This window comes from Zonotrichia leucophrys, chromosome 12, assembly GCF_028769735.1.
Source record: "Zonotrichia leucophrys gambelii isolate GWCS_2022_RI chromosome 12, RI_Zleu_2.0, whole genome shotgun sequence".
Lineage (NCBI taxonomy): Eukaryota > Metazoa > Chordata > Aves > Passeriformes > Passerellidae > Zonotrichia > Zonotrichia leucophrys.
Window position 1 is genome coordinate 12,099,904 of NC_088182.1, and position 17,634 is coordinate 12,117,537.

General features: G+C 37.2%; 1 protein-coding gene across 1 annotated transcript in view; it reads left to right on the forward strand.

The window, feature by feature from the left end:
* Positions 1–229: 229 nt before the first annotated feature.
* Positions 230–17,634, forward strand: part of DNAH12 (dynein axonemal heavy chain 12) — a 57,623-nt gene continuing 40,218 nt past the window's right edge. Inside the window, exons 1-24 of the mRNA XM_064724048.1 lie at positions 230–645; positions 788–861; positions 1,580–1,743; positions 1,957–2,047; positions 2,319–2,342; positions 3,282–3,471; positions 4,706–4,784; positions 5,247–5,405; positions 6,084–6,279; positions 6,712–6,900; positions 7,685–7,835; positions 7,945–8,036; positions 8,293–8,471; positions 9,744–9,879; positions 10,630–10,755; positions 11,107–11,241; positions 12,086–12,279; positions 13,120–13,336; positions 13,868–14,053; positions 14,413–14,613; positions 15,667–15,861; positions 16,093–16,214; positions 16,335–16,617; positions 17,175–17,294. Of these exons, the coding sequence (XP_064580118.1) occupies positions 1,580–1,743; positions 1,957–2,047; positions 2,319–2,342; positions 3,282–3,471; positions 4,706–4,784; positions 5,247–5,405; positions 6,084–6,279; positions 6,712–6,900; positions 7,685–7,835; positions 7,945–8,036; positions 8,293–8,471; positions 9,744–9,879; positions 10,630–10,755; positions 11,107–11,241; positions 12,086–12,279; positions 13,120–13,336; positions 13,868–14,053; positions 14,413–14,613; positions 15,667–15,861; positions 16,093–16,214; positions 16,335–16,617; positions 17,175–17,294 (3,429 nt within the window). The 5' untranslated portion in view covers positions 230–645; positions 788–861. The remainder of the gene's footprint in view (positions 646–787; positions 862–1,579; positions 1,744–1,956; positions 2,048–2,318; positions 2,343–3,281; positions 3,472–4,705; positions 4,785–5,246; positions 5,406–6,083; positions 6,280–6,711; positions 6,901–7,684; positions 7,836–7,944; positions 8,037–8,292; positions 8,472–9,743; positions 9,880–10,629; positions 10,756–11,106; positions 11,242–12,085; positions 12,280–13,119; positions 13,337–13,867; positions 14,054–14,412; positions 14,614–15,666; positions 15,862–16,092; positions 16,215–16,334; positions 16,618–17,174; positions 17,295–17,634) is intronic.

Consider the following 17,634-nt stretch of genomic DNA (forward strand, 5'->3'; position numbering starts at 1 on the left):
CGGCTTCCGCGGGGCGCGGCCGGAACCGCCGAGCGGGGCGGGGCGAGGAGAGGCTGTCGCTGCCGTCACCGCGCGCGACGGGGGAGGGGCAACGGGCGGGGCTGCCGTCAGCGCACGGGGCAAGGGGCGGGGCCGCGCGGGAGGCGGGAAGGGGGCGGGCTCGCGCCGTCGGCAGTGAGGCAGCGCCCCCTGCCGCTGCCCCGTGCCCCGCGCCGTCGCTCCCGTGCCCGCAGCCCGCGCCCCGCCGTTAACCCGCCGGCACGGCGTGAGTCTGGCCGGCCGCAGTACCAGCGGGTTCTGCTCCTTCAGCAGCAAAACCCCCTCTGCTCGGCGCAGCTTCCTGGCCAACAGACGTTCGAGGCGTGGGCGGCTCTCCCTCATAACGCCCCGATGCAAATTGCCTGTGGATAAATCCTTTAACGTCAAGAGTTTGGATTTGTGTTCTGTACGTGAGGAAACATTTCATGTCTGGGTTGAGACCTACGCTGAATAGTCCCTGGCAGTGAGAGCCACGCCAGGAAGGTGTCCAGAACTTCGGGAAATAGACATAAAATTCCCCCCCTCCCCCTTCAGACTGCGTGTGGAGCTCTGCCTACACAGACACAAAATTAGGATCTTAAAGCCTCTTTTGCCAAGTGTGGGCAGGTGGGTAGCAAATCTGTAGAGTTCCTTAAAATTTCCATTTATAGTTGCACAAAAAGAAAAAGCTTAGCAACAGCCACCTGATGCATTAGGGCATTATATTTCTAATTCCTCAAGCCTTTTTGCTGTGATCTGCTTGGTGCAGGCAGAGCCTGGAGCAGAGGGACTTTCTGACTCGCTCGGATTGTCTCAACCCTGTGGAAGAGAGGGACGGTCAAGGTAAGATTTTTCCAAGTTTTTCTTTTTCTTTTTTTTTCCTGTCATCACGACAGGCACTGATATCGGATCGGCCGGGGAGAGCCTGAGCACCCCTCACGGGCCGGGCCCCGCCCTCGGCTCCGCGGTAACCGCGCTGTTGTGCCGAGCGGGGCCGCGGCGCCGGGAGAGGCGAGGGCGGCGGGGCTGAGGGAGCGGGAAAAGGCCGTGTCCCGGCCGGCCGTGATTGAGTCCTTCGTGTCCTTTGGTGCATCCACCATCCCCGCTTTGGTGCGGTTTTAGGATATACCACTGATTTAGGAGGTAGTTTTGTCTTTCCGCTCCCCTGTGGGAAGCTGTTGAAAAGCAGTGGTGAGTTTGTGCATCGTGTTTCCAGGGGAACCCGACCATCAGTCTTTGGAATAGCCCCGCTCAGGCGATTAAGCCGCCACAGAAGAGTGATCTTTTAGTTGAAATTTGTTGGAATTTTTTTTCTTTCTTTCTTCCTCTCTCTTTTTTCCTTCTTATGACAGGCTCTGTATGTACACACTTTCTCTTGAACTTTGCCATTTTACCATATAAACTATTGTTCTCTTTTTGAAACAAGTCATACCTAAACTGTGGAGATCTCTGAGGTGACCTCATTTTATGCCTTACATACATTCAACTTAATAGATGCATGTGTTAAACTCCTTTCTGGACTGGCTTGGGTTCTAGAATTTGGATTTTGTTATGGTTTTAGATGGAGCGCTCAGATGAGGCAACTTCCAGTAAACGGACTTTGAGAACTTTGTTTCGTCCCCCTGCTTTACCCCCACCAGTCGTATCTGAAGAGACACCATCACAGAAGAAACTGCTGGCATACCACAAAGGCAAGGAGGAGCAAAAGACCATTCATCAGATACTGTGAGTTTCATGTAATTCACGACATGTTGAAATTCAAGTGAAAGAGACATTACACATTTGATATTTGACAAATAACAGTGTTTGTTTCATATAATTAGGGTGAGATTTAGTGATAAACGTGAAAAAATATGTTGCATTGATTAAAGTGCTAGCATTATTTTCGTTGCATTATTTGTGATTTTTCTGCACTTCTGATGCTGTGGTTTACTTTAGAATTGATCGAGCTCTTGAAGTCTATTACATTGACATGGATGAAAGAGAAGAGAGAAATGCTGCACCTCCTATCGCAGAGCTGCCTTCTACTGTGAGAAAGTATTTCTTTATTAAGTATTTTCTATTCAGTTCTTTGTTATTGGGACATATATTTTCCTTAGAATTTACTTGAAGATACTTGTTTTACTCCTCAGTAATTCATAAATGTATTTATGTACTCAGGTAATTCAATTGAAATGTATGCCCGTGTATCTGTAGAATAAAGTCTTTGTTTAAGAATAATATTTGCTAAATTTTATATTTTCAGTATTTTTGTTTGTATGTTCTTCATATATAACAATTTTCCTTTTCTTTTTATACAGATGGACAGTGAAAGCCAACTAAGGGTGAGTTAAATTCTTTCATTTGCTTTTTTTGGCACAGAAGAGTGAATGGCCCCTATTAAGAGAAGTTGAGTATGCTATGCAGAATTATTGTTATTAAACAGGAAGAAGTAATCTTGGTGAGGGAAAATGGAATAGGAGCAAAATAGGAATCTTGTCTTGTGGTCCTGTAGAGGGAAAGTATTTTTGTGTTTTAGAAAGAGCATCTATCAATAATAATTTAACTTTAGTTAAAGGTCATTATTTAGGAAAAAAAAACCTAACAGGCTTCAGGATTTTTTCAGTTGAGGTCATAGATTGTACCTTAGCCTGTACAAAAAGGAGTTTTTGACATCGTTCCCTTCATTTGAAGAACATGCACTAAACTTCAAATTTGTGTATAGCTTTTAAAGTAAGACTTCATCTCTGAGAGCCAGTTGAAGCTCAAATTAGTATTGAAATATTTATATTAAGTAGGCTAAGGTAACACCAGTTTTGCCTAGCTGTTGTTAGGCAAACTCATTCTGTAGAGATTTTATACAAAAGCTGTTAGTCAAAACCAGAAATACCTATTTCTTTGGCTAAGACTCATTCCTCTTATGGAGGATGTTTGTCCACAATTTTTGCCAGATAAATGTTTGTCCAAAGAACAATAACCTTAACCTTGAACTATCTTATTGTTAGTCATAAACTTCAGCAGGGGACCAAGGAAAATGCCATACCAACAAGTACAATATTTTATATTTAAACATTAAGACAGAGAGACCATGCTACCAACCACAAAGCAGTTTTTAGGGTATTAGTCAGTGAATACTGAAAAGATTAAATTCAATACTCTACCTTTAAGGAAATTAAGAAAGTTTGAAATGAAGAAATTATGAATAAAAAGAGACTTTTGCCAAGCCTAACCCAAAAATACGTACATAGGTAATTATTAGGCCTCTGAATATCTTGTCCTTGCAGGCAGAATACTTCTTTTTGAAGAAGTGTGTGCAGAGCAATCCAATGCTTCCCATCCAGCAGCAGTGGCTGAGGTCCATGCTTGCCATGGTGCCACAGTCACTTATGAAGGGCAAAGAAAGAGAGCTGCTCACTGAAGATCTTTTAAAGGAGGTAGTAAGGGATTATGAAAAAAGCATGCAGAGATGTCTGTGTAAGTACCACAGATTACTGAGCACCTGTATTAATGTTAGTATATATATTATACACTCCATATTCTCATGCTTAAAATAACTTTTCTGGTTTGTTCTTTCAGCCAGGCAGGATCTTTGTAATCAACTACTGATTTAGCTTTTCCTGCCTTATCAAATGTGTGTTGGCCATAATATTTAAGGCAAAACATGCTTATTTTATTTGAAACAGTAAAAAGTTAACCAGCTGAAATTACAGTTCAAGCAAAGACAGCTGCAGAGCTCATGTCAAAAAGGTTGATTGCTGATGAAGTTATTTCATTATGTCTTTAACCCATTTAGTTAATTTGAAGCAAGAATGTATTGCTATTTGCTGTTAAAGAAAAGAGAAACTTTTAATGTACTAGTCATTCTTTCTACCTCTTCAGGAACAGCAGCTTTTTTAAGCTTTTTATTCACAAATGCATTCATGAGTTTTCTGATGGTGCTTTTGTTGCAGGAGCAAGCTCACAATAAAAATCTGCAAAGATAATTTCTGCTTTCAGATATTACTTTAAAACCTTTTAAAAAGAGTCATGATCTGGAGTTTTGAAAGTGTTTTCCCTAGAAATCATGTATTAATTTATTTACATTTGTAGTAGCTGGAATCTGAAATTGGGCTCAGTTTTGTTGATGTTTTAGTGAATGTCTGATCTTTTTAAAAATGTAGATTAAAAAATAAACAATTTAACATTGGACTAACTTCTTTGTAATGTCATCAGTGGCATAATTACAGTACCTCACTGTAATTATGTAACAAAGTTGCCATCAATTCTTGCAGTTATAGAGTATATCAAGTTGGAAGGGGTCCATAAGGATTGGAGTCCAGCTGCTTGCAGGGCTCTCTAAAACTCACCCACACAACTGCGAGCCCTGCCCAGGTGCTCCCTGCCCTCTGTGCCATGGGCAGCTCCCTGAGGGGCCGCTTGCTCTCACTGACCGTCCCCTCAGCAAAGAAACTGCACAAGTGTTCAATTATTTAAGCACAAAGCCATCTGAAAACCTTCAGGAGCAGGAGCCAGAATTGGAGTTAAGGCACCCAAATCTGTATAAAAATTCAGCAGAAGCTGTTGATTTTCAGTTACCTTTGAGAGAGCGTGTTTTGCAGACTAGGGTGACACAATTACTTTTTCCTCCTACTGTGTGCTTGGATCAAGGAAGTTCAGTGACTATTGAATATTGCCTTATTTTCATCTAATGTTCATGTATTTTTTTTAGTGAGAAGAGCTCTTGTTAAACCAGACATAAAAGAACTTGATAAGTTGGAAGAGGAGGCACCTTTGCCTTCATTACCTCTGTGAGTGGATTAAGTTAGCAAATAACTCCCTGGCAAAACACACAGAGTTACATGAGGGACATTCTTGTTGAGCTGTGTGGACAGAGTTATGGTACAAGATTAATTCTGGAGCCTCTTACTGGGACATTTTTAAATCTCTGCAGAGGATCTTGCATTTGAACATCTCTTATCTGAATGCTCTGCAAAGTTTTAGCACTGACAGTGTTTTATTACTGTTATACAGTTATGTAGAGCAGCAGCTGAAAATACCATGGAGGACAGAGCATGTTTTATCACCAGAGTATCTGTGTGACTTCCACTGCATGGTAGTGAGGACGTGTGTGGCATTAATTAACTATTCATGCTAGAGAATAAAATTTTGAATACTATCTTTTATGTATCAGTACTTTGTTCAAGTAGTGCTTGAGCTCTTAATTTTTGTTTATTTGTTTTGGTTGCTTTTTAATGCTTTTTCTTTTTTAGAGGCCTGGATTTTTCTAGCACGTGGCGTAACAGTTACATCAAAGCGAAAAGCCAAATAAATTCCACCTTACGGATTCTTCACCCCACAATGCAAGCACTGCTGGATTTTGGTTATACAGCTTTCTTTAACTTTCTTGTAGTGGATTTCTCTAGTTGCAGGTAAAGTCTGTTCTGCTGAAATATTGACCCATATAGGTTTTTGAAGCTGGCAAAGATGAGCTTGTTCAGTTCTGTTATTTATCGTAGAACATTGCTTTGATGCACCATTTTAATGTACTGTGATTAAGTTACTCTGTGTTATGACATGTGACCTTTTTTCTCTCTGTTACATATTTTATTGTTATCAAGTTGTTGGTAATATCAGACCTTTTGATTTGTATTTTGCCTTAAATTTTGTAAAGTTCTCCCCATTGTTCACTTATTCTTAATGCTTAATTTCCATAGCAATCTGTTTAAGTAGTATTTGAAAAATCAGTTTCCAGTAGTATTATCATCATAGAAAATTCTATGCTAACCTTGAAGATCAGACTTCTTGCTGGTTTTCAGAAGTTGAATTTTGTGTTTAATCTTGGGACTTTAAATTTTCATAGTTTTCAAAAAGATAATTTTCAAAGTATTTTTCCTCATTATTTTTTCTGGTAATTGTTCTGCAAATCCTGGAGTTTGAGGCAGGCTTTTTCTTTCCATTTCATCTACTGAAGCAATGTGTAAATTCCCACTGTGCTTCCTGCTAGAGAAAAACTAGGTTTGTAATACAAAAGTCTGTATTGGTACCTTACTCCATGTTTGGTTTGTTTAAATTTTGTTTATAAAGCTGGCTGTAACTTTCTTTTCTAGACTGAGAGGACCCATTGACTGTAGATCTTTAAAGACTGATGCTTCCCTAAGCTGTTCTAAAGCAGAAGACAAGATAACAACTACGTGGTACCAAAGGGTTCTCGGTCTCTTCAGTCAGCCAGAATCCCTCCATGGTGTAAAGTTGGATCACCTGGACTCTTTTTATAACTGTGTGGCTGTGCTTATGTCCAATCAGGTAAATATCTTTCCTCCCATGATAAACATTACTTGCTTTGTAGAAAAATAATGGAACAATAGTCTAATCAAAGGAAAATGCTTTCAAGATATTTTGTTTCTACATGCATATATTAATAATATACTTACTTTTGCAGCAGAAATAGATGCATGGACTTTACTGAAATGCTTACTTGTTCATTAGGTTTTATCATTTAAGGGTTGGGACTAATAACCACTAGAAAAATTAGAACTGATTTCTAATTAGAATTATTAGAAAAAATAATAGAACTGATTTCTGCTTAGAATTATTAGAAAAATTCACACTGCTTCAGTTATCAATAAATCAGGCCAGAAGTGCTAAAATGAGTGGAAATCCTGGCTTAATGGATGAGTGGAAAATGGGTTGAGCCCTTTATATGTCAACTAATAGGTGATCTTCATTATTACCTAGCTGAAAGAATTACTGCAAAGAACAACTGAAGTTTTTGTGAAACTTTTTGATCTTGAAGACAGAAGACGTCTGCCTATATTTAAAGTGGACTTGACTCTTGAAGAAAATAGAATGGAGTTTTATCCAAGCTTACAAGAGTTAGAAGAAGCAATTCTGTTTGTAGTAGAATGTATAGGACAGACTCTCCAGGTGTGCTTTTGTTTTTATTTAGTTATGTAATTGTTAAGATGTTCAGTATGTGAAAATACTTGTGATTTAGGAGTCTGACTACCCTGGCAATGGGATCAGAATGCAACTTTTATTTATTTTCCACAATGATTCTACAGGTCACATAATGAATCTTGGTGCCCAGTGGCACTCCAGGCTCTGAAGTAATTTTGTAATTCCTTGTTTATAAAAACTTGGTGCACCTGCTATTGATTGTTTTAGTCTGCTCTTTGGGTCTGCAGTTACAATAACACCTTTATTATATGTGTGCTGATTTACAATAATTTTTTATTAAAGGAAAATTAGAGTTGATACTGCCTTTCTTTCTAAGAAAAAGAAAATACTCCAATCCCTAAAAACTCTTACATACAACATCAAAGGATTGATGTCTTGGGAACCTGTCTGTGGTTCCAGGGAAGAGAGCCTTTCTGGGGGCATTAGGTATAAACTGAGTATTGGTCACTAGTCACATGTGGCAGCATTTTCAGAGAAGTGTTTTGGGGTTGGTTTTCTGTATTTGCATATATTAAATAATTTCATTTAATGCAATGTTGGATAATTTTTTGTTTTCCTTTACATGTTTCATATTCAACTCTGCTTCAGCAAAAGTCATTCTACATGTGTATAAAGCACATGAACTTGGTCATGGTTAGGGTCTCATACTTTTGGGATCATGTCTTCTGCAGATGGCAACTTACTTTTAAAGTATATATATCCTTGTGCTGCTTTTTAAAATTTAAATAATCAGCTCTTGCACTGCTCTTAGAACTTCCAAAAGGTGGATGCTTGGCTAATGGGTGGCAGTGAAACTGTGGATGCTGAGCTTCCTGCTCACATCGTCCAATGGGCCAAATCCACTCTGGGAGAATCTATCAGAGACAACTTAGAAGGCCCAAAGCAACATTTTAAAGGTTATGGTAAGTGATAGAAGAGTGTGTAAACAGCTGTGTCACTTCTTTGTGATACGTAGCTTGCTGTATGGCATATGCATTTTAGTAATATAAATATGTTGTAATTGAATTGTAGTTGAAAATTATGGCTGGCTTGTGGATGGAACTGCAGAGGAACGGATAAACACATTTATGGCAGAGCAACCCAGTTTTGATGAATACACTTCTGTAAGTTTTAATTCTACACTTTATTTATAATTTTTACTATAAATACAGCAATAATGAGAAGGTAGCAGAGGGTAAGAGGTTCTTAGCCTTTAGCTAAAAATACATGGACTACCTACAATGTAGCTTATTTTTTCCCTAAAAATTTATGGTAAATAGAAGAAAGCATTACTTCTTTTCTTCAGTATCTAATACTTACTCATGTAGCCAAGTATTTAAACAACAGCTCTGAAGTGTAAAGTCTGATGTTTTTCTGAAGTTCATAGATGAATTTTTCACCCTCAAGAAGGAAATCATGAGTTTGCCAGAGGTGATTTATTTCCCTATGATCTGTTTGAATTGTGAGGATTTAAAGCAAGGTTTGGCTAATTGTGCAAATAACTTCGCAAAAATGCTAATGGACAAAATATTTGCAGATTACAGAGAGGAAAATGAAAGGTAAGTAGAATTTTTCTGCTTGTGAATGCTCTATGTGTTAAATGCATAAACAGAAACATGTAGTAGAAATGCAAATATACCATGCTTTGTTTGCTGAAGGTTCTTGGCTAACTAATGATCTTACTCAGTTTGCACAGGCTGTTGTTTTTCTTCTGCTGTGTTAGTCTCAAAAAAAGGTAGGAGAACGTATTAGTATGGACTTGGGTAATGGAGGAGCTAAAAGAACAAAGATCTAAGATCAAAGATCCAAGAACTTTATTACTGTTCTGGATTTATGTGTGAATTACAGTATTAACTGCACTGTCAAAGTTAGACTCTCTTATTACCTGGTGGATACCTCAGCAGGGCTTTTCTCAAGCCATTCTTCTCCATTTGTATTTGTGCTGGTGTGCATCCTGGCTGCAGAATCTGGCATTTCAACTCATTGCCTTCCATCCCCTAATCACAGTCAAATGTTTGATTCTGCAACGTGTCCCATCCTTCAAGGGAGCCAGCAGCACCTCACAGCTGTATGATGAGTAAACTTGATGCTGGTGGTGCATCCAACTCTTGCATCAAAATCAGTGATAAATGCATTGAACAGAACTGGCCCAGAAGTGAATCCTGAGGAACGCTGCTGCTCACAGCTGCCAGCCATTTGCTACAACACTTTGAGCTCTGCACTTCACCAGTTTTCACCCAGCACACCATGAACACACTCATCCCACACTTGGACAACTTTTCTGGAAGGATTCTGTGAAGGGACAGTATCAAAAGCCTTATTAAAACTCACAAAAATTATATCCAACACCTCCCCTTTATCTTCTGTATGGGTGACCTTACAGGATATCAGTTTGGTTAAACAGGAGGTTAATTTGCAGGTATGGATTAACTGGGGAAACTCTTACTACATTTTTTAGTTAAAATGAAAAATTATGGCCAAGTTTTATAGTGATTCCACATTACCAAAGTGAGACAATATTTACTAGGAAAGTGTTTGTGTGTACACTAATGATAGTTTGCTGAAGTTCTTTTAGTTACAACAGGTTACTAAAGCATTTATTTCAGAAGAATATACCAAAATCCAAACAAAGCAATTACTGCAAGTCAGAAACCAGAATTTGTCTAGACTGACTTGGTCATATTCCCCTTCTTGATTCATAAATAATGGAATTTGTGAGGGGAGAATACTTAAAGAAGTAATTTGAATTTTTAATTGCATTAAAGCTGAGCTTGAAACCAGTCAAACTAGCATCTTAAAATATTGATATTTTATGTAAAATAAACCTATAGGATAATCACTGAATGTGAAGCCATTAAGGAATGTGCATTAAAAATTCCTGAGTCAACAGAAGATATGGTAGAAATGATGGAACACATGAAGGAAGTCAAAACCAAAGATTTTCAGGACCTGGTGCGAAGGAGTAAGGTAAAAGACTATCCTTTAGTTTTTGATCTTTTATTGGACATGCTGACCTATACAAATAATTAATTCCAGAGGGCAGACTTTTTTCTGCCTGTGTGAGTAAACTCAGTGTTACTTCAGACAGAAGTGGGAAGTCCAGCTTCTTCTTTGCCATATGCATTTGCTTCTCTTCCCATTCCCATGTGTTCTGCAAGTCTGTGAGGAAATGCAGCTTCTAATAAATCAGTCAGATTATTTTTTGTACTTGGAGACTTAATTCAAGACTGCTTAAAAATCTATTTGTGAAAATGTAATGGACAGTATAAAGAACATTTTATGTGTAAAAACAGTCAACAGACTTTGAACACACAAGAAGTAATTTACTCTTTGAGCAGAATATAGGTGATGTTACATTAGGAGAAGTTTGTGAATGTGTGTGTGAATATGTGTCAGATTTTCTGATAGTAATAGTTTATATGTTTATATCTGCAGAAATTATATTTTGTATATTCTTAATAACATTAGAAGTTCTGCATATAGATTTACAGAACACTGGAGTCATATTTAGAGAAACAAGCTCATGATCAGGGCAGGGATTTGAAAAATGTTACACATATATTTTGAATGTTAATATTCAATTGGCTGGAGGAGCTCTGAATTCTGAAAAGTTCATGAAATGTAGATTTTTATTTTATCTTTATAGATAATATTATCATGCCCTATATTTTGAACAGATCTATCATACCTAAAGTTTTGTGAAACCTCTCTTTGTAGGAGAGCTGTCGGCAAATGAGTTACTTGATAGATGTTTATCCATTTACTCCCGAGGACATGGAGCTAAATAAAACAGCAATATCTTGGCCAAAGAAGATTACCCGCATTTTTAAGGAGCATGATACTGTAAGAGCATTTTCTTACTTTATGGTATATTTTGGCTTGTTAGACTTCTCACTTTACTTGAGCTGTTATTTCATCAGCAGGCTAAATGTACATACACATATAACATGAACCCTACTAATTTAGACATGCATGAATAACATCTTTCCAGATTTTTGTAACAAAAGCGGGCTTTTTGTGGCTAAATTTTAAAACTGTCACTGTAACTTAAGAGCTTCAGCAAATCTGATGATCCTAATATGCTTGTGGTCAGTACTAGGTAAGATGTTACCTAGTACTTATTGAAAGGACTTAAGTAATTATTGAAAGGACTTAAAATCACCTTTGTCATGACAAAAATAAATTCTTTTGTAGCTGATCCAGCAGGCTAAAGCTGAACGAGAACAAGAATTGCAACAGAAATGTGAGATCCTGCATGGTGAATTAGACAAGGTTTATAAATCTGTGTCAGAATTAGAAGAATACTCAGAACTGGATCGCATGCAGCAGGTTTGACTAATAACATAAAATTGGTAGAAATGTTTCATGTGTTTAATGCCCAGGGATCATGGAAAAAATTGTAATTAAAAGTAATCAGTGTAATAAATGTGAACTAAAGCATTTATTATCCTCTTGCCACAGGTACCAAGCTCAGTCCCCCTCCCATTTTTGTTTACCATTGGCATTTACCATTTTATTTAGAGGAACGTTTGCTACAAAGCTAGAATTAGCTGATAGGCACCAATAATACAAGTTCAGAAAGAGTGTGTGCACCCACAAAAATAATTTATTAATTTTCCCTCTTCACCACCAATCAGTTAATGCAAAAACAGCACAGGTACCAATTTGACACTTTCTTCCTACAAACCTCAAAACTTAATTGTTATGCTAGTGAAGAGCAGACCACTGGCTCCAAAGTTTCATTAATTTCTAGCAGTATTTTTTAATTTTCAGAGCATGTCTTGTGCTTTAATTGGAGGATATTGCATAGTAAGAAATATTGGTTTTTTAAAAAACAAAGCACTTCAAAGCACAAAACAGAAATCCTAAGCTAATAAATCCCAGTTACCAATATGATATGCCATGTACATAAAAAATGGTGTGCCTGCCTCCTGGAGCAGTAAGTTTTAAAACTACCACACATTTTGAAAATACTCTAAAATTCAGTAATGAGAACCAATTTTGTTTTTCATAATGTTCATCTGGTTTCTTCACAGTTTATGTACTCATCAATAAGCAGAGAAGTTTTTAAATCTTGTTTTCTAAAATTTTAATGTGAAAGCTTATATTTTGATATAAGCTGTTCAGAGCTCAATTTGCTTATTTCTCAAGACATGCTATGATTTGATTTCAGTATGTGACTGACGTGAGGACTTTACAGAAAGCAATACAGGACACTGATGAAACAGTAGCTGCTCTTAATAAAGAAGAGATTCTGCTTGGATGGAAACCAAGTGAATTCCCTCTCCTCAACAACTTAAGAGCTGACATAGAACCATACCAGAGACTTTTTAATGTTATACTGAAATGGCAGCGAACAGAAAGAAGGTAATTCACCACTAAATGCTCTGAGAGGGAGAGTGAGAAAAATGCTTATGCTGGTCTCATTCATGTCAGATGTAGAATATGGATTTGTTTTCTTGTCAACATGTTATTAGTAAGCAAAGTAAAAGGGTAATATATATATCAGACTTGCTGTTTTTAATTCAGCTAAAAAAAAGTTGATTTGTTTTTATTTTTAAAATGTAATCATGGAATCATAGAATCATTGGACTTCCTAATCTGGAAGGGACCCAGAAAGATGATGAAGTCCAAGTCCTGGAATTGCACAGGACAGCCCCAAGAATCACACCAAGAATCACACACGTGAGCTCAGCTAGAGAGCTCATCAGCTGCATGTAACCAAAACTGGTTTTAACCTAGCAGCTGTCCAGAATGGTGGGTTCAACAGTACATTGCTGTTTGGTGGTTACATCCTACCACAAAACTGAACTCTGTGTATAAAAGGGAGTTTGTTTATTATTTCATGCATTCTTTAGAAGTTATAATGTGCTGTGGCTGAAAGTGTGGGGTGTTTGAAAATACAAGACCTAGTGTATTTTTAAATGTCAAATGTCAATCTCTCTCTGGAGTTTAACTTAAATATTTGTCCATTCATGCAGTTACTCAGTTTCAGTATGTGTCTGACTTAAGAGAACTACACAAATACACAGAAGAATGTGGTTGAGCCACTTTTAGCTGGGCTTTAGAATTTTGCAAAGAATAACAATAATATGGAAGAAGAGCTTTGCTTTAATTTAGATAGCTATTCATGTGTTGCAAAACAAAGTGATAATTATTTGTGGGCTACATTTGTTATTCTGTTTTGTAACCTTGTTTTTTTCTCAGATGGATGGATGGGAACTTTTTGGAGCTGAATGGGGAAAGCATGGAGATTGAGGTTGATGAATTTTATAGAGAGATGTACAAACTGTTCAGACTCTTCCAACAAAAGCAGAAGAAAGCGGCAACGGAGAAGAAGAAGGCAGCGCGATACACAGGTCTGATGGGTAATCCAACTCTTACCATGTGCTCTTCAGTTCTGGAGCAGATTAAAGAATTTAAGGTAAAAAAACATGAGCAATATTAATATCTGATACTGAGGGACAAATGCTAAATTCAGGGCTTAGTACATGTAGATGATGATGAGTCAGTGATAGAGTGAGGCTGTTCTGAATCCCCATTTCCAGATTGTCCTGTCTCGTTCATTTTAATAAAATCGGATTTTAAAATTTATTTAATAGTTTCCGGAATTGCAATGAGAGCACACATCCAGGAGAAAAGTCATTTTTGGATGCAGAAAAACGTTTAAGGATGTAGTTGGGAATTTTGAAATGGGACTGTGTTATGTTAATAGAAGCAAAATTTAGCATCACTGAAAAATTATGCTTAATAGTTTTTTTATATTTCTTCTTCAGTAGTTGATATAATTATTTAGAAATTGAATGGAAAACCAAGTGCAGCCATCTGCACTTTTTGGAAAAGATTTTCTTGTCTTCAGCTGCTGTAGCAGAATTTTAATGCACGCAAAAGATTAAAAAATTAAGAAATAATGTAAATGACAATATTCACCTTATAAATGTTTCTTCTGACTTAGGAGTATATTCCCACAGTGGTTGTCTTTTGTAACCCTGGCATGAGAGAACGTCACTGGAAGCAGATGTCAGACATAGCAGGGTTTGATATAACACCAGATGCTGGAACTACCCTGAGAAAAGTTTTGAAGCAGAAGCTCTCTGCTTACATGGACCAGTTTACAGTAATAAGTGTAAGCGCAAGCAAGGTGAGCGCAGAGATTTGAGTGACAAATGTGACATCAGGTCTCTTATTGAATACTTTGATGACTTATTAGCATTATTTGTCTCTGCCATTATGCAACTGAGGAGATTTGGTGAGACTTTGGCCCATTATATATTAATAATGAGTGTAAGAATTCGTATCTCATATGACATCATCAGTGTTTGTCAAGTGTGCTGCTTTCTGTGTGCCAGAAAAGAATATACTGAGGAAAAATAATAACAAATGGTTAATTTGTGCTGCTAGAGCAAAATAGTTTATTCAGCTAGATATGCTTATATATTGAATTAGAGTTGGAAAAAAAAAAAATCAGTGACTAGACCAAGCTATTTCCTTTTTAAATAGGAATTTTCCTTGGAAAAAGCAATGTTTACCATGAAGGAAACCTGGGATTCAATTTCCTTCACCACAAATGTGTATCGTGAGACTGGTATTCATATTCTGTCTTCAGTGGATGATATTCAGACTCTTCTTGATGATCAGATTATGAAAACTCAGACAATGAGAGGATCACCTTTCATTAAACCGTTTGAGACTGAAATAAGGGTACAATGAGTACTTTTTCAACCCTTTTTATTTGTAAGATAACTGTAGTGCAATAGTATACTGATTGTATTACAACTTTATTGTTTGAATTGTTAACAAAATGTTTTCATTGATTTTTCAGCAAGAATCTTTTAAGTCATAAGTATGAGTCATACATATTACTGTTTTGGAATTCTCTCTTCCATTCAGATTCAAGTGTAACCAAGAGAACATGATAATTTTTCCTCATATTTTGCAAAATCACTATTTCCATTTGCCTTGCTTCTTAATAACTGGAAATAATGTTTCTATTATTGCTAATAAGAACATTTATTTATTTATTGAGTTTTGGACTCAAATTTTGAATTACAATGTTTTCCTCAGGGCAAAGGAAGTTCTTGATGGCTGGGAGAGTGTTTTTAAATCAGGCCTCAGAGCAATGATGGCAGTGCTTTACACTTGCTTTTGAATTTCAGGGCTAGAGTAGTGTTTGTGGTGCTGACACCATGGTTATTGACAGGAGAGAAGCTGCTGGAATTGCTTTGCAGTTTCCCTCCCTAGTTCATTGTTGGTTTATGTGGGAATATTCAGGCTCAAGCAGGCTCACTTACACTGTACAGGCAGCCTGCTCCAGTGGTGTCTGCCATTGTCCTGACTTGCTGGATATCTCCTGTGAGCTGAGGAGGCTTTGCTGGTACTGTGTCCCTGCTGCCATGCAGCTGAAAGAGCCCTGGCTGTTGGGAGATGAAATGGAATTTATCACTGGTGGCCTCCTGGCTATTGCTTAACAATTAAGTTGTTGAAACTTCATAGCAATAAAGTGATAAATGCAGTTGGGAAAATTAATTTCCAAGTGAGTAAAAATTTCTGAGCTCCTTTGGCTATCTGTATATATGGAAGAACTTACACTCCTAAATATTTTTCTTTCATTTTGTTTATTGGTAGATTTTTTTTTTTCTCTTTGGGAGCTGGAATACTACTATGTCTACCTCTGAATTTGTTGTCTCATTATCATAATTTGTCTCATTATTTGCTTGGAAATGTCAAGTTAACATTCTTTAAACATTTATTAAGGAATGGGAAAGCCGCTTGATTAAAATTCAGGAGAATATTGATGAGTGGCTCAAAGTGCAGTCCCAGTGGCTGTATTTGGAACCCATCTTTTCTTCTGAGGATATTATGCAACAGATGCCAGAAGAGGGACGGCAGTTTCAGACTGTGGATAGACAGTGGAGAGAGATTATGAAGTTTTGTGCTGAAGACCCAAAGGTAAGGGAAATACCCAATACTGACAGGAAGCAATAGCTTCTCTTGCCTTTGTTTTTTCTGGTTGAGGATGGGAGGTGATGCTTAGTTTTTGGAATATATACAGTGAACTACAATTTCAGTTCCCTAGGCTTTCAAGAAAAGAAGTTATGTTGTTCCTTATTTGAGTAATTTCTTCTGTTTGAAATACTTCATTTATAGCTGACAGTTTGCACATGTAACCTGTTGTTACAGGTTCTTGTTGCTACTTCCTTTGAAGGATTAACAGAGAAGCTTCAGAAATGTAATGAACTTCTTGACCAAATCATGAAAGGGCTTAATGCTTACCTTGAAAAGAAACGTCTCTTCTTTCCCCGGTATGATGAGCTTTGGTTATTTAAAACCCACAGATTCTGAATGGGGCTTTTTTGTTGGGAACAAGTTCAGTCTTAAAAATAGCTTGATAATGCAGCTGTATATTTTTCCTAATTTTTTAGCTTCTTTTTCTTGTCTAATGATGAAATGCTGGAGATCCTATCAGAGACTAAGGATCCTCTTAGAGTCCAGCCTCACTTGAAGAAGTGTTTTGAGGGCATTGCTAAGCTGGACTTCCTTCGCAATTTGGACATCAAAGGAATGTGTAGCTCTGAAGGGGAGCGTGTGACGCTGGTTTCAAACATTTCTACTTCTGAAGCTCGAGGTGCAGTGGAGAAGTGGTTAATTCAAGTAGAAGATGTTATGCTGAGGACTGTACGTGATGTAATTGCCAGATCAAGAATGGTATGAGATCTATGATAATTTAAGAACTGTAGCACCTATCTTTGTTTTGTGGCTGTCTCTTGGCTTTCTAAAATTCTTCCTCAACACAGGAGCTGATGAAGTCATGTGGCCAGGACCAAGTTAACATGACATGTATTTAATAGGCCCGTGATATATATTAGAGTTTAGTTTGAATAAGATGCAAGTAGTTCTTCTATAGTACTGGGGATATATCATCCAATGTAATAGTTCAGGTTTCTTATGAATTAGAAATAGAACACTTGTAATATGCTTGCTTCCTCCTAAAAGGAAATCGTTAGACAGAAAATATTTCTTTGTATGAAGTTAACAAGTTGTGAATATTTCTGTAATATGGAAAGATAATTCTAAGAATATTTAAAATTATTGGGTAAAAAATTGTGAACTTAAGGGGAAAAGAGCTCCATTTGTACATTGCAAATAGGAAAATAATATTCTTCAGCAAGGAATATTAACAGGATTACATTATAAACTGCTGTGTTACATTGCTGTATTTATTCCCAGGCACTGTGTTTGTATGATGTGTGTAACTCTTTCAGGCTTATCTAGAGACTGAGAGAAAGCGCTGGGTTCTGGAGTGGCCTGGCCAAGTAGTGTTGTGTGTGTCTCAAATGTACTGGACAAGTGAGGTACATGAAGTTCTTCTCCAAGGGTCCCAGGTACTGTGTAATGCATCATTTGAAAAAAATCATTCTTAGTGTTTCATTTCAGCTGGTGTATTTTGCTTAATCAAACAGTTTTTTACAATTAAAGTAAAATTTTAAAATTTTGAGTATTTCTGTTTGACATAAATGAATTTATGTACAGTGCTTTATGCCCTTCATTCAAGTACTTAAATATTCTTATTTAGAGCAATCATAGTTTAAAATGTAGCTTTGCAACATAAATGCAAAACTGTGGTTATGAGAGAATGTGATGAAAAACCATGACAATATAAAATAGTAGCTTAATAAGCAGCCTCTGTTAAGATATCTAGTCAACATGTAGAAGTCTGGAACA